General features: G+C 36.1%; 2 protein-coding genes across 5 annotated transcripts in view; one reads left to right on the top strand and one right to left on the bottom strand.

The window, feature by feature from the left end:
• LOC724356 (RING finger protein 17) overlaps positions 1–15,350 on the top strand; it is a 203,393-nt gene that overhangs the window by 168,974 nt on the left and 19,069 nt on the right. The gene's annotated exons all lie outside the window — the stretch shown is intronic.
• LOC411343 overlaps positions 1–15,350 on the bottom strand; it is a 106,879-nt gene that overhangs the window by 83,608 nt on the left and 7,921 nt on the right. Inside the window, exon 2 of one of the 3 annotated variants that reach the window (XM_003249696.4) lies at positions 12,990–13,066. The exons of the other annotated variants lie outside the window; for them this stretch is intronic. Within the exon in view, the coding sequence (XP_003249744.1) occupies positions 12,990–13,005 (16 nt within the window). The 5' untranslated portion in view covers positions 13,006–13,066. The remainder of the gene's footprint in view (positions 1–12,989; positions 13,067–15,350) is intronic. 3 annotated transcript variants of the gene reach the window in all.

Raw genomic sequence — 15,350 nt, forward strand, 5'->3', positions numbered from 1 at the left:
CAGAGAACTTGGAGAAGTTGAGGAAGTTTGGAGAATGAGATTCGTGTAATTCTTTGAAAGGAGCAGTTTTTTGGTGTAGTATTATTAAGGATAAACTTTATGAATGTTTAATGAAAATTTTACATACTCCTTCACATTTGAAAAAGAAGTAGATTCATTTGTTTTATTTCTAGATGAATCTACTATAAAATCTAAGTTACTTTATGGAGACTTAGTTATTAGAAAGGTTAGACAGGTTGGGATTAAAATTAAGTATATCTGAGAAAATATTGGGATCAGTTGTCTTCCGAGTGATTCGTATTATAACAAATAGGGAACACCTGTCAACTTGTCGCAAATGATGACAAATGATCCTCCATTCTTCCCTCTTCGTATCATTTCGAATATTTCTACCATCCTATTATTGGACGCCTGGCAAAAATAGATTGACAGGTGAGGAAAAAAAGAGAGAAAGGCAATTTCTTTCGCGCCACCCTTTAGATACCTGGCGAGAGCTTTGCAGTTTACGAGGACTCGTGCAATTTCAGTTAATACTATAAAACCTTCGGTACACGTACGACGCCCTGATCGTCCGTGGCCGGGCGTGAAAAAGAGGGGTTGGATGCACGAACATCGTTGCTTGCTTGCGCAAGCTGCACGTCCCCGGGCCCATCCGCACTTGTCGATGGAAAGCCTCGCTTTATAGCTCTTCGTTCGCGGAGACGTGACCTCGCCACAGAGATTCTCCTCCCTGGAATCTCTTCCAACCGCCCTTTGAAACTTTCGTCATCGAGATAACTCGATGACGAGATACTCTTGTATCTTCAATTATAATCGATTCTCGAGAAAGGCACGATTGAAAATTTTAATTAAATTACAGGAATAATTATCGAAATTCCATTTTATATACACGTCACGCGCGTATCGTTGTTTGAACAATTTCAAACGAATTCGATATTCAATATTACAGACGATAGAGAAGATAAGAGAAAGGGGGGAAATGAACGACACGAGGCGCAAAGTACACAAAAATCGCTATAAATCAAACTATAAATCAGGGTTGGTCCGCAAATGGGCAATCGCGCTCGACGTGCTGCACCGACGGTTCAAATACCGCGCGATCTCTTATCAAATATCAAAACTTTCGCACACTTTTTTCCATAACCCGCAATCAATCGGTCAAACAAAACGCGAGGGGGTGGCTCGAAAAAAAAAAAAAAGGAAAACACTCGAAAAAGTCGAAAGATTTAATATACAAGGATGAACAAACACGTTAGCCTGTTGACGCAAATCAAACGGAAGAGCCGAGAACCGGCCGGGGATCATCCGTTTTCAGGGTAACAAAGCGTTTTCGACGAAACACACCGGAACGATATCGGGACGCCGGTTCGAATATCCATCGAGGAAAACTGCTCGGTTCTGGTTCACGCAAACTCCATTACACGATAATGCCTCCTGTGCCCAGAAATAGAAATAATTTTTGAATAATAATCGATATATCGAAGAACCGTGACGATGTGCACAGCGTGATATTCACTGCTTTTCATGAGCGTATAATAACAAGTAAGTATAACTTGCTTTTACATTTATATTTATCAAAAAATCGATAAAAGATTTTTCTCGTTTTAATTTCTTTAAAGAATATTCAAATTTTCTCTTTTCTAACGCGTGTAAATTCATTCTCGAGTACATTCTATTCAATGTGCACTGCTCGGCCATTTTCTGTGCAGTACAACTAGCGCCAAAGAACCTTTTACTCCGCATAATGATGATAGTTTCGACGTGTAGCTATAGAAAGGTAACATTAAATTGACGTTGATAAAATTGAAAGAAACGAAGAAGTTTGTTGTTAAGGATACGTGAATTTGTTAACATGATATTCGATCTGTGATTGCAGATAGTCTTTCGATGAATTTTTTCTCAATTTATTAATTTAAGAATTAAAAAAATTCTCTGGAAAATATTTATATTTATATTCGCATGTGAAGAATGTTTCCAAAGATATGGCATGATTTTCTGTACCGAATAGTTTCGACGAAATTTTCAATAACTTTTGTACATTATAGCGTTTTAATTGGATACAAATCCGCAATTTAATTACGAGAATCAATTATTGAATCACACGTACATTTAGAAAGGTGAGTGAAAATAACATTCGATTCTATGTTAGATTGAAAAATAGTCTGTTTATTTCGTTTTATTTCTTTCTTCTATACATGTTCACAATTCTCTAAGAATCTTTTGAAAAAAGAATGGTGCACGGTACGTGGTCACAAATGAATGGAAATATTCATAGAAATATAATATAGAAACCATTTATACCTTTGAACTTTCCAATTGCAAGTTTTGTAAATTTAAAGTTTTATATCTCGTAACTTTAGAATTTCTATCTTTTGATACTTGTAAAAAAAAAAAAAGAATTTCAAACGTTTCTGAAACTAACGTTCAAAGGAAATAATAAAAAAATAAAAATTCCGGAAATTCATAAAGGAATGCGCAATATAATAAATTGGATATAATATATAATATATTTTTTAAAGTGATTTGTAATGATTTTTAACGATTATTCAATTTTCATGATTGTGAAACGCGTTTCCTCTACGATTTGGTGATTTTCCGCTGCGAACGACGAAAAAAAAGCGGAGAAAAAGAAGGGGGGGGGAGCTGGAAAGGAAAAAGGCTTGGGGCGTATAAAGGAAAAGACGGAGAAAAGGAAATAAACGAGAACCGACGAAATGAATACGACTTTGTATCTCGTTTTATTCTCAACATGCATCGTGACGCACTTGCAAACAGAAGTATTGAGACGTGTACCTTTATTCGGAAAAATGTCAGAATCACATATTTTTATCGTGCTCCCGAAACGATATGCCATAATTGTAATTCTTCTTCGATCAAAAATAATTCTCTCAACTAAAATTCCACTATGACTCGAATTAAAATCACATCGATAAATAATAATCTCTTTTTCCATAATCCAAAGAACAATATCACAAAAATTATTTTATTTCTTCTTCAAAAATTCAAATCCTTTTTATTATCCGACTTTGTTTCAAATCGATTCCAACCTCGTCGTCAAACGAGTTGTTCATCACTCGATCGATCAAAAGTTGATTATTAAATATTCTTCTATCTTTCTCACAGGTAAGGAATTCGAGACGAGCAAAACGTGCGTTCAATTCCGAAACTTCCGGTCGGGCGGACGGTTGGAAATGGTCGCGCAGAGCTTGAATCGCCATGGAATAATCCAATATTCCGTGTTTATCATTGTTCTTTTTTTTTTTTTTACGGTCTGATCCTACATCGAAATGGATGCACAATGATATTTCGCATTTACTAGTCAAAATGGAACGGTTTTATTCGCTTCGAAACGCGATTTTTCCACGGAGGGGAGGGGGGGATACGCGTCACATTCAACACGGCAACACATTAACGAACGCCTTTGATAATGTATCGGGGGGAAGAGAGAGGGAGAACGATTGTGTTTAAAATTCTGCTCTTCTCGCGTTCGCCTGTTTTTCGACGCGTTTGTACCACGTATCCGTCCATTGTAACGCTTTTGATGAAAGGATTTTACAAATCGGCTGTTGGATAATGGTCGCTGTTCTTTCTATTTTTTTTTTTTTTTTTTTTTCCTGAAATGGCGGTGATCGGTACGCCAGTTTGTACGTTTAACGATTATCCTTAATCCCTTTTATTCGTTGCCCATGCTTTATTTCTGTAACCTGGTTTTTTTTCTCCATGAAATTGATAGTGAATTCTAGTTTTTTTTCTTTCCGTTTCGGAATTTCTGTTGGAATTAACATTCGAATGAATCGGGCTCGTTGCAAAAATATCGTTTAGAATGGAAAATTTTGTATATATATGTATCTTTTATTTTAGTTTATTCCGATGAAAATGATGTTTGGATATCAAATATAATGTATTTATATATAAATGTGCGTGATAAATATGATTGAAAAACTTTAAGCTCATCGAAATTTAAACGATACTAGCGCCACTTGACCATTAACTCCTGTATGTATCTATCTATTCATCTATTTATACTATCATTTAGAAAGATGATCCAAAAACAATAAAATAATTCCAATAGAAAATCTTTTTCTTAAAATGTATTAGAAAAATTGAAAAATTTTTCTAATAAATAAAAACTGAATATCTCTCTGTCGTTCGATTTCGTCGGATATAGAATAAGTGCTAAAAGAAAAAGAAGAAAAGAAAACAAATCATAAAACAAAAGGTTAAACCTAAGCACCATGAAAACGAAGGAAAGATATCCCGTTTTCAAAAGGAACGTATCGTGCTTTTCATCTCGTTTCCTTTCGTTTCCTGGTGGAAACCTAAGTCTATATAAAACCGGGGAATATTTCTCGTGGCTCGGTTCTCGCTCGACACGCCGCACAAACTTTGGCTTCGCGGGTGAAATGCGTCGAAAATTCACCTATATGTACACGCGTTTCCAACCAATTGAACTTCTAGATACACGTCCGTCGGAACTGTTGTGTTACGTAACGCGGGCAGGGATATGGATATCGTGACTGGATGGTGGAAGAGAATTTGGAACGCGGTGAAACTTTGAAAATTCGTCGTTTAAAAGTTTAAAAATTTGGTTAAAAAATATGATAGAAGAGCAAAAGAATTTTATTATATATATATCTTTAATTTGGTATTTTTTTTAGATCGAAACGTTATGGTTTAAAAGTTTTGTTTAGCTTGAAACTATTGGAAGAGATAATTGGAGCAAATTTGTATAAACAAATGAACGCAATATCGAGTACTCGAGCAGTTAAGTAAGTCACGTGGCTTAAAGAAAAAAAAAAGGAAAAAGAAAAGAGTACCTAAATTTCGATTAGCTCGAGCACCTTTAAACCGTTCCCTACCTTTTTAACCATGTTTTACATCGAGTTGCACGCTAGTGGTCCATTCCCCTAGGTCGATCCAATTAAGTTCTCGGCAGCCAGTTAATGATGCTGTTATTAATCCTATAAAAGTGAAGCACGTGTAACGAGCGGGCGCGAACTTCGCGAAATTAATATTACTGACGACCGGCCGCGATAAATCAACTTTTACGATACAGCTCAAATAAACGTTTTCCAGAAGGGAGAAGTTTAAATTAAAACTTGCACTCCGCCTCCATTTCGCGCCCTCTCCACCTCTCTTTCTCTCCTTTCTCTCTCCTCCATATCCCTGTTTTATCCGCCCCTCGATTATCGAGAGATCTTTAAATGGAAATGTTGCTCGATCCTCGTATTTAGGAAATTTAAATTTGAAGATTTGAACGTTCGAAAGAAAAGAGATATCGATTATTTACTCGAAAGACAGAGAGAGAAATTTTCAAGAGGAAAATGAAAGTTTTAATTCTCAAAGTGGATATAAAATAATCGAGAAGGAGAAATTTACAAAAATTTTATTCCATTAAATTATCCTGTCTTCTTGTTATAATAAAAATTATTATAACAATTGCCTACTTGTCATAATAAAACTTATGCCAATAATAAAAAAAGTTCAATAAGCATCGAGAGTTTCGTACGTAATTCTCGATATATATATATATCAACGAGAGACAAGTTACAATTTCGAATAGAATTGGAAGGATGAAAATCTGATCGATTTCCAGTCACGTACGAGTCACTTCCGTCGAGAGTGTATCAATCTTCCCCTCGACGGGTGCAAAATAGCCGGGTGCGGGGAAGCACACAGCGGTGGAAAATAAATGTAATCGAGCCACTGGCGTACGCCGGTCTCGTCCGGTATACGCGATTATTCCGTGTAATCGTATTATTCGAGATAACACGGCTTTCCGCAACCTCGACACAATAGACGACGCCGCCCGGATCCGAGGTGCACGAGCACGCGTAGCCCCGGGATACTTGCCGTCAACTCGCTTCCTCAAGGGAATGTAAACACGTGCGAACTGTTGAGTCCGAGTACCGCCACTCTGAAAATACCTCGAAGGGGTTGGAATAAATGCTGAAAATGGTGAAATCAAAGAGTCGAAGATTTTTCGATAATGGATCAACGATCGAAGCTTTTCTCCTTTTTTTTAACCAAGAAATTTCAATCAAAGATCCTGTCTTTCTTTATCCATGGAACTCTGGAACGTCTCTCTTTTATCTTGAGTATCCTTTTCTTTTTCTTTTTTTCTCAGAGAAATTTAAATCGAAGATTCCATCTTTCTCGATAAAGCTTTGGAATAAGAGATCCTGTCTTTCTTTATCCATAGAACTCTGGAACGTCTCTCTTTTATCTTGAGTATCCTTTTCTTTTTTTCACAGAGAAATTTAAATCGAAGATTCCATCTTTCTCGATAAAGCTTTGGAATAAGAGATCCTGTCTTTCTTTATTCATGGAACTCTGGAACGTCTCTCTTTTATCTTGAGTATCTTTTTCTTTTTCTTTTTTTCACAAAGAAATTTAAATCAAAGAAACTTTGGAACAGGAACAGTGTCTTTTTTTGTCTTGGCTATCGTAAAATATCTTTTGGGAATAAGCAATTTGTATTTTGTTTTAGATGAGATATTTTGAAAAGTCGCTCGTCTTTATATATATTATAAGTGGAAATTCAAAGTTGTCAGAATTTCTGTGCGGCAAAGGAGCAGGAACTAATACATTACGTTGTTAAGGAGCCAATTATCGAGTTCGAGTGTCGCACAATAATACCGTTCGTATCGCCAACTCTCGAGGTGGTGGAGTTGCACACAGTTGTACACAGTTGTACACAGCTGTTGCTATAAACTCCATGCTTTGAGACTTTGGGTAAGCAAGTTGAGAGAAATTACAATTCCCTTACTAACCGAAGATCCGATCGAACGAGCATTACTTAATTTTCTAAACGGTGTTTATTATTTGTTGTGGAGTGTTCAACAATCGTTGTATTTAACGCCATCTGTTTGGATCTTTATCGATAGATTTTTTTTAATTTATGAAAGAGATGTTGTTGGAAATTTATGATCTCAAGACGATTGAAGATTGGAAAGTTTCAACGATAATTAAGCGAATAAAATAATATGATCAATGATTTAACGAGCAAGGAAATTTACGATTTATAAATTACAGTTTACAGTTAGGAAGAAAATCGGTAAATGAATTTTATCATTCAATCAAAACTCAAACTCGAAACTTAAAAGCTTAACGAGTTGATGAAAATTTATCAATTTTAATTGGCTCCCGACTGTATACTTATTTAATAACTAGGAGAGGGTTAAAAAATTAACGAAAGGAAATTATATATTTATCCTTTCGAGGCGTCCTTATTTCGCCCCCCCTCCAGTTTATTTAATTGTAGAGAAAATAGCAAGAGAAGAGAGAGAGAGAGAGAGGTCGAAATAGAAAAGAAAAAGAAGAAACTCGCGTCGAGTTATTAACGCGCTTTTCAAGCATTCTTTTTACTACTCGTGTTCCGTGTCGAAACGAAAGAACGCGTTTTTTTTTATTCTGAGAATAATTAAAGAAGTCTAAAAGGTAAATTGAGCGCAATTATTATTATTACCGGGGACGAGAACACGTTAATTTACAGGTGATAGTTGCATCGACGCTTCCTCCTCCTCCTCCTCCTCCTCTTCTTCTGGACCAGAACCATTGCGAGAGGAGTGTTGTTGCAACAGATCGATTAGAGGTGACTAATTGAGATAACACTTTATGTTAATCGACGATCGTTTTCCTTCGAGATTAAACGCGTTCCTTGGATCTCTGTCCGCGTTTCGTTCTTCCATGAATTGAAGTCTCGATTTATTTTTGAATTTGGGGGGAGGAGAAGAAAAGAAAAGGAAAAGAAAGAAAGATGGGAAGAGAAAGATGGAGGAAAGAGGGGAGAGCGGTCGAAAACACCTCTTTTAATTTCTATTAAAACCTTCAAACGCGATTTTATTCTCGTCCTTTCATTTATGTAATTAATATCGCTCGCGTTAATTGCGATTAAATCTTCAAAGGGGGTTGCTCGTAGAAATTTTACGCGATATTTACTTTCCTTGCGCTTTTCTCCGTTTTATCAGTCAGTTTCTTCTTTAACGGGGCGAGATTCTTAATGATTCGCCTCCTAATTTTTTATCCAATTTTCGGTCTCGGTTTATATTATTTATAAGAGATAATTTTATCCCGTGCATATTTTTATAATATTATTTATATATACGTTATCGAGAAGAGAAGATTCTTTTGATTTTCTTAACTTTTTTTTTTGTAAAATTCTTCCTCTATATAATACAAATATATATATTCAATAAGATAATATTCAATAATTTAATAAAAGAGAAGAATCTTTTTCTTTTTAGAAAAATAAAAATCGCGTGTAAATAGAATGATTAAAAACTTAAAGGAAGAGAGAAAATGCGGTGAACGCGTTTTACGACGTGTAAAATTTCAAGGATTTAATTTAAAAGGTGGGCTTGGAAAAGAGAGAGAGAGAGAGAGGGAAATTTTTTTCTACCAGTGATAATAATCTCGTTCGTTCGTTCGTTCGTTCGTTCGTTTCGCGAGTATTTAACGGGGTCGAATTTTGTCGCCGCGCTGCCAAACGTCATTAACTATCAATTTTGCGCAAAACGGGTTAAATAGTTCGCCGAGATTCTCTGAAAGCACCTTTCACAACGCGCACATTTCATTTATTGCAATTTACTACGAAATCCATATGAAAATAATTTTCAAACGTCGCTAAATGTAGTTTACGATAATACACAGGGCCACCCCTGTTGTGACAAAAGTTATCAAACAGCATTAACGTCTTTATATACGTTATATCGATTTGCCTGTTCAATTTCCTCCGCGTGGAGAGGATCTGTGGGAGGGAGAAAACAAATGATGGAGAGAACAAAAGTGTATAAAATTTGTGAAAAAAAATACTCGAATTCGAAATATTAAATAATCAACCTAATTCAAATATATATATACATACATTTCGAAATTCAAAATATCCATACTTGTTCCGTATTCCAGAAGAAAAATAAATAAATCCAGAAACAAAAAAGTAAGAGAGATCATGGAAGTCACAGATCCGTCTTCCCCTCCCAGTTTCCGGTCCAATGCCTTGCCCTGTATCGGCGGCACGTGACCCTCCGCTGCTTCCTCAACTCTCGAGACATGCGTCTTATAAAGGACGATGCCTCGAGACGATAAAAACGGCGAACGGCGAGCGACGCCGTTTCCTCGAAATAACGTTAACTCCATAGCCGTCCGAGCAGTCACGCGCTCTTCCACCAGAGCCTTTTAAATTCGACGTTTCCTCCCTCTTTATCCCCTTCCTCCCCCTCAAGTGACAAGGCAAAATCGCGCAAACACCTTCGCCAGCCACGGGGCACGTGTTCCAACAACGTTTGGAGGAACGCCTCTGAACCACTTACTTACGCGATTCCACGTGTTATTTTTGCACGTACGTGTGACGTGATGTTTTCTATCCGTGAGGGAGGAGGGGATATTTGTGTGTGTTTTTTTGAATTATGCTGGATGACGGTGATGGAGGAGATTTAGACGGATCTGCGTGCAATATTGTTACTTTTACAGATGACATAAGTTAACGCCATTTCCGTTCAACCAGCTGTGTGATGAATAAAAATCTCGCGTCGCTTTGTTGAATGGTGGGATTTCTTTCGAGGGAGGAGAAACGCGAATATTTTGTTTTAAATATCGATGATGATGATTCTTTACATTCTTTGGTTTGTTATTTTAGAAGGTATTGGGAGGTTTGGATGAATTACGTAATTCGAAGTTAATTATTACAGCGATGACGTGATGGGAAAGTTGATTGGCCTTCGAATAATTTGATTTCTTGTATCATCAATATTATGTCTTTTAGATTTTCAGAAAACTTTTTTTCTAATTTTTTCACGTAATGATACGAGTGTATGGGTTGGTTCGACGGTAATGATATGTTTTTGCTCTCTGCAAAGGAAGGGAAGTAGTTTGGGAGAGATGATCACGATTAATCTTTGGCATGGAGAAAAGACTTAATGGGGATTTCTTGCGTAAATCGTTTTGTTGCAGGAAATAATGCTATATATGAAGTTTAGCAACTTGCGTAATATTGAAAAATAAAAATAAAAGGATATATAATCGTTCATTATTACAGCGAAATTCTTCTCTCTGTTAAAATTACTTGTATCTCTGTTGAAGTCTGTTTCGCTCGTTCGTGTAATTAAAATTTCGTGATTAAAAATAAAGAAAGAATTATAATTGGATAAAATATTTTACATTAATAATTCGTGAATTATTTAATTAACAATGCACGTCTTCTTTTTGTTCCAGGTAAGAAATCCGCCGTAAATAAGACAGATTGGGTGACAAATGATCGCTTATTAACAGTTTCGCGAAATAACTTCGTCAAACTCCCACGTAAGTTTATCGAAATTCCCAATTTATTCTTCCCAACGGGTCATTGATCCGTAAAGCTAATCTTTAATTACTTATTACACACAGGCTAAGCTCGGTTATAGACCAAGTTACATACCAAAGTTCACAGTTCACAACTCGTAGCCTAATAACTCTCTCCAAGGCTACTATGTTTCCACTTTGGATTAAATATTATTCATTAATTCATCTTCGTTTCGACTGAGAATTTGACAATTTCAATGAATTAAGAAATCTATTCCCTCATTAATAATATATTTTTACAATTTTATTTCGTGAATATTTTTAACATTTTGTGGATAAATTTTGGAAACTTTTTAAGTATGAAATATGATATTAAAATTAAGATTAACGATCATAAATCGTTCGATAATTATTCATATTGATTAAAAAAAAGAAATTTCACGCATCTCGACGTTTCAAATTTCAAAGTGATAAAAATTTCCAAATCTTCGATCGATTGGAACTATATGAAATGGAAATTTATATAAAGAAGTCAATGGTCAATTTAAAATAAAAAGAAAAGAAAATTCGAAGGAGAATAGAAAATGATTTCGTGCGTGTCTCTTACGTTTTCTCCAGCCGGAAGCACGCGTGCAAAAAGGCAGCGTTACATTCTTTTTCCAGCCGAGCCACGAGAGTCAACTAATGACTCGCTCTCAGTAGTCATTGTTCATTGTTCGACGATCGTGCACGTCCACATTGCGATAATCTGCGCAACTTCCCTTTTCGGCTCTTACATTTTTACATTTCAACTGCCGACTCTTAAACGCCGCGCCTAATTCAGAGATCGAAAATATAATTCTCGTTAAAAAGTTGAGAAGAAGAAGAAGAAGAAACACTCTGATAATTATTTTTCGATTCAAAAATTGATGAAATCGTTCACGCAACGATAAAATATTGAAAATGTAAGTACATCGGGAAATTTTCATCGATTTATATTTGCAATTATCTCGATGCACAGGAATGAAGAAGAAAAAAATTTCAAATAATTCCAAAGGTTAATTCTTTCTATCTAAAGATACAAGTGGTCCTATATAGATTTAAGAACAATGAACGTCGTCCCTCATTGTCTTCTTCCTATCCTCCGTCCATCATTGAATCTGCATCTTATTGCAAAACACACACTATATGACCAGCATTCGAGAATTATTCCTCGAGCACGTGTAATAAACCCTCCTCGTTCATAAACCACGCTTGTTTCGACGCTCGCCACTTTCTCATCGATCCCTTTTTCCGGGGATAAAGGATAAATTAAGAAGCAATCAAAGAAACTGAGTTATCCGCGAATATCGAGAGACAATCCCACAAGATTCATTTAGTTGGGAGCCTAGTAATTCGCAATCTGCCTTTCGCCTGTGTAGAGATAAACTTTCAGTGGGAGAAAACGGCTGGCCGCAACCTCGTTCTACGGGGTGGCGAAGAAATTCGATCAACGGATGCTTGCAACGTATAGAAAAGAATATTTTTTTTCTTATCGCGATTAAATTCATCGAGAAATTAATCAAAAATCGACAATGGATGATTCAAGGAATAATAATTTCGTTCAAAATTGTTCGACTTTTTTTTTCTTATTTTAACGTTAAATATCTTTTGCAATTACAGGAAATAACGAGAGGATAATTTGATGTTGAATAAATGTCACTTACTTGTGGTTTTTCTTCTTTTTTTTTTTTTCATCATCACGTAAAATATAGGGGATGTATATTGAATAAAAAAGTTCATTCAGAACGGGGGTATTGCTGTAACACGGTGAAAGCGGTTTTTTAATCTTGAAATTCTGGCACGATTTTGAAAACAGGAAGGTGTAAAAGGAATCGTTAATAAAACGCGGCAGAAATGGGAATTTGATGAAAGAGGCGGCGTTCGAAATTGTGTCGGTAGATAGAAAGGGCTGGATGTATTATGACGCGTAACGTGGTTTCTCTAAGCTTCTTTCAGAAAATTTTGTAATAATATTTTCATCGAATAACACGATTTATGAAACACGTTTTTCACGTAGAAATAAATTCTTCTCGTTAAATCGATCAAAAAAAAAAAAAAAGAAATAATACATCTGTCGCGTATCATTCAAATAAATTCATATCTTAAAAGGAATAGAACGATTTTGTGGAATTTTTCAAAAATTTTATAATCAATTTCTTTTTAACGAAAAAATCGCAATAATATATAGGAAAGTGTGGTGTTGGTAATCGATATATTTAGAGAATCAGAAGTGAAACGTAAGCGGATAAGGGGAAACGGATCGTCTGTGGTCAGCCAACTTGTCCATAAGATATAACGTAACACAAAATTTGTAATTAGAATTCTCGTATTTTGTATCGCAAATTTTTAACAAACTTTTTTTTAAACAATTTTTCCTTTTTAATCCAATCAAATACCTTTAACCTTCTTCTTTCCTCTCTCTCTCTCTTTCTTTTATCCACATATCCTCGCGCCTGTGCAAACGAGAGCGAGAAGGGTTAACATCCCGCCCTTATATCAACTCGCTCTAACCAAACATCTGCCCCAACGTGACACGATCCGAGTCGTTTAACATAATCAAACATCTCGAAAGAAAGAAGAAATCTCCCTCAATTTCACTCGATAAACAGAATCGTCAGAGACGTCTCCATAACAGAAACTGCGCCTATATATCGCCGCCACCACCACCATCATCATCACCCGTCTCTCACCCTGTTTTTCCAACATTTCTGCTCCCCCGTATCGTCGGCACACCGGGCCTCCGGATGGAACAACGTCACCAGGGACCCTGTAATGAACGTAATTTAAAGTCGATCTCGAGCGGACGTGCTTCCACGAGTGTGTATGCGTGCGTGTGCGTGTGTATACGCGCGGGGGAGGGACGGGCACACACGGGGATGGGTCGTTTGCCCGTCTTAGAAACTTCGTTACGGGTGAATATCTCGATTCAAGTCGGCAAGTTTCCATTCTCTCGTTGATGAAAACTCGCGAAACTTTTCGACGCATAATACCCGCGATAATACGATTCTGCGGATGAAATTATTGTTTTCACAGGGAAGAAGACCGATCTCTGTTTTCGACCTTCTTGGAACTCGTTTTGTTTTTGGGGGATGGATTTTTTTCTCTTTCGAAAGAATTTTGTCAATAGAAATTCGAGAAAGTTGTATCGAATGTGAAGAATAAGAATTAGAAAAAATAGAAGAAAATTTGAATATTTACTTGGAAGAAATTTCAAAGATAGATTGGAAAAGTATTTTTTTGAAGAGAATTGAAAGAATATTTGGGAGAAATGTCTCAACTGTTTGAAGAGAAAAATTCAACGAATCTTGAAATCACTATGAGATCGAAAGAATCTTCTTTGGAAAATTTCTAAAAAAATTCTTGAATTGAAAGAAGTAGATACAATAGATAAAAACAGTAGATTCGAATAATAATTATAACTCGGATTTCCATCTTCCATGTTCAGAAAGAAAATTTCTTTTTGCTCCATTTCTAAATTTTAGAAAATAGAATTTTGATCAATAAGGAGGCAAGCTCGGCGAGGAATAGAGAAAATCCGTGTTCAACGAACCAAGCGTTTTCCAATGCAAATTTCCGACACGGTTGGTGGAAAGCCGACCGACAAGGTCACCTGCGAAACTGTTTCCTCGATCGAGACAAGGTTACACGATCGTAAAGAGGGGGGCAGGATCGAGCAAGGTGGCAGGCAAGGATTTCCAGTTTCTGAAACTGGATGGAAACAGCTTGAGAACTTTCGATTTGCTTTATTTCCTGAATTTCGTCTCTGACCAACTCGTGACTCTTCTTCCGCCCTTGTGGAAACATCTCGAGGATCGAAACGACGATGTGAAAAAAGAAAATATATATATATAAAAGAGCGTCGAAGGAGAACAAGTTCGAAGTTCTCGAGATCACTTTATTATCTTTTGGCAAGGAGGATGTTTCAAAAGTTTCGCCATTAAATAAGAATCACTTTTAGTTTGATTATTTCTCTTCTTTTTTTTTCTCTCCCCTCCATTTTGTTCCTTCAAATTTTTTCCTCGGAGAAGTAATTTATTTTTTCCTTCTCTTATAATTTTTCTCCAAGAATTGAAGTAAAATTTGAAAATATTTCAATTTTGAAAAAAAGAAAATCCCTCGTCGATATCGTGGAAACTGTAATATCGAGCGAGTAATCTCCTCTCGTTGAAGAATCGAACGAAGCAGAACGAACGAAGTTCGTGGAAATTCGATCGATCGTAATAAAATTGATGGGAACGAACATTCCGATCGCGCGATCGATCGGCTTGATCCCGAGATTAGTCATTAACAATCTTGGATCGCTATGCGGGGCAGCCTTCGTTATAACAAGATCTCAACCTACGCCACGTCCACGGGAGCGAGAATTTACTTCATTCAGAATGCGAACGTTATATACGCATCCGGTGAAGGGAAAAACACGCGCGATGTGCCGCGAACGTGATCCAGTTAATGGAGAATTAACTTTTTCTCTCCCGTCAATTGACCTCTTCCCCATTCTCCAATATTTTGTAATTAAATATAATATAATTATTTTAAAGATTCACGTGATCAAATGGAAGAAATTTATTGGAAGAAAGAAAGGAGAGAGAGAGAGAGAGAGATATATATTATATTTATTTTTTTTATTTTTGTGAATTTAAGAAAGAGGATTTGTATATATATACGTAGAATCGAGTGATTTATAGAGAGCAAATCGGTTTAAAGATTTCCAACTGGTTGAACCCGTTCAGAGAGAATTGTATGATTCTATGACACAGGAATGAAATATTATCACACGCGATATTAGATTTCGATCAGGATTGTGTGTGTGTGTGTGTCGATGCGTTCCATAGATTTAAAAAAAAAAATGGTAATTACGAATTCTGAATGAATTATTAGCGGCAATAATTAAAAGGAGGAGAGCATTGCCTATAATAATTAAAGACTAATTATTGGCAATAATTATCATGAATATTCTCTGCATTCGATCGATTTGAATTGGTGGCACGATATGGACGACTTGACTGAAATATATATATCTATATATTTATCGAAAGAACGAGTTTCAATTA

This window comes from Apis mellifera, linkage group LG9 (genome assembly GCF_003254395.2).
Source record: "Apis mellifera strain DH4 linkage group LG9, Amel_HAv3.1, whole genome shotgun sequence".
Classification (NCBI taxonomy): Eukaryota; Metazoa; Arthropoda; class Insecta; order Hymenoptera; family Apidae; genus Apis; species Apis mellifera.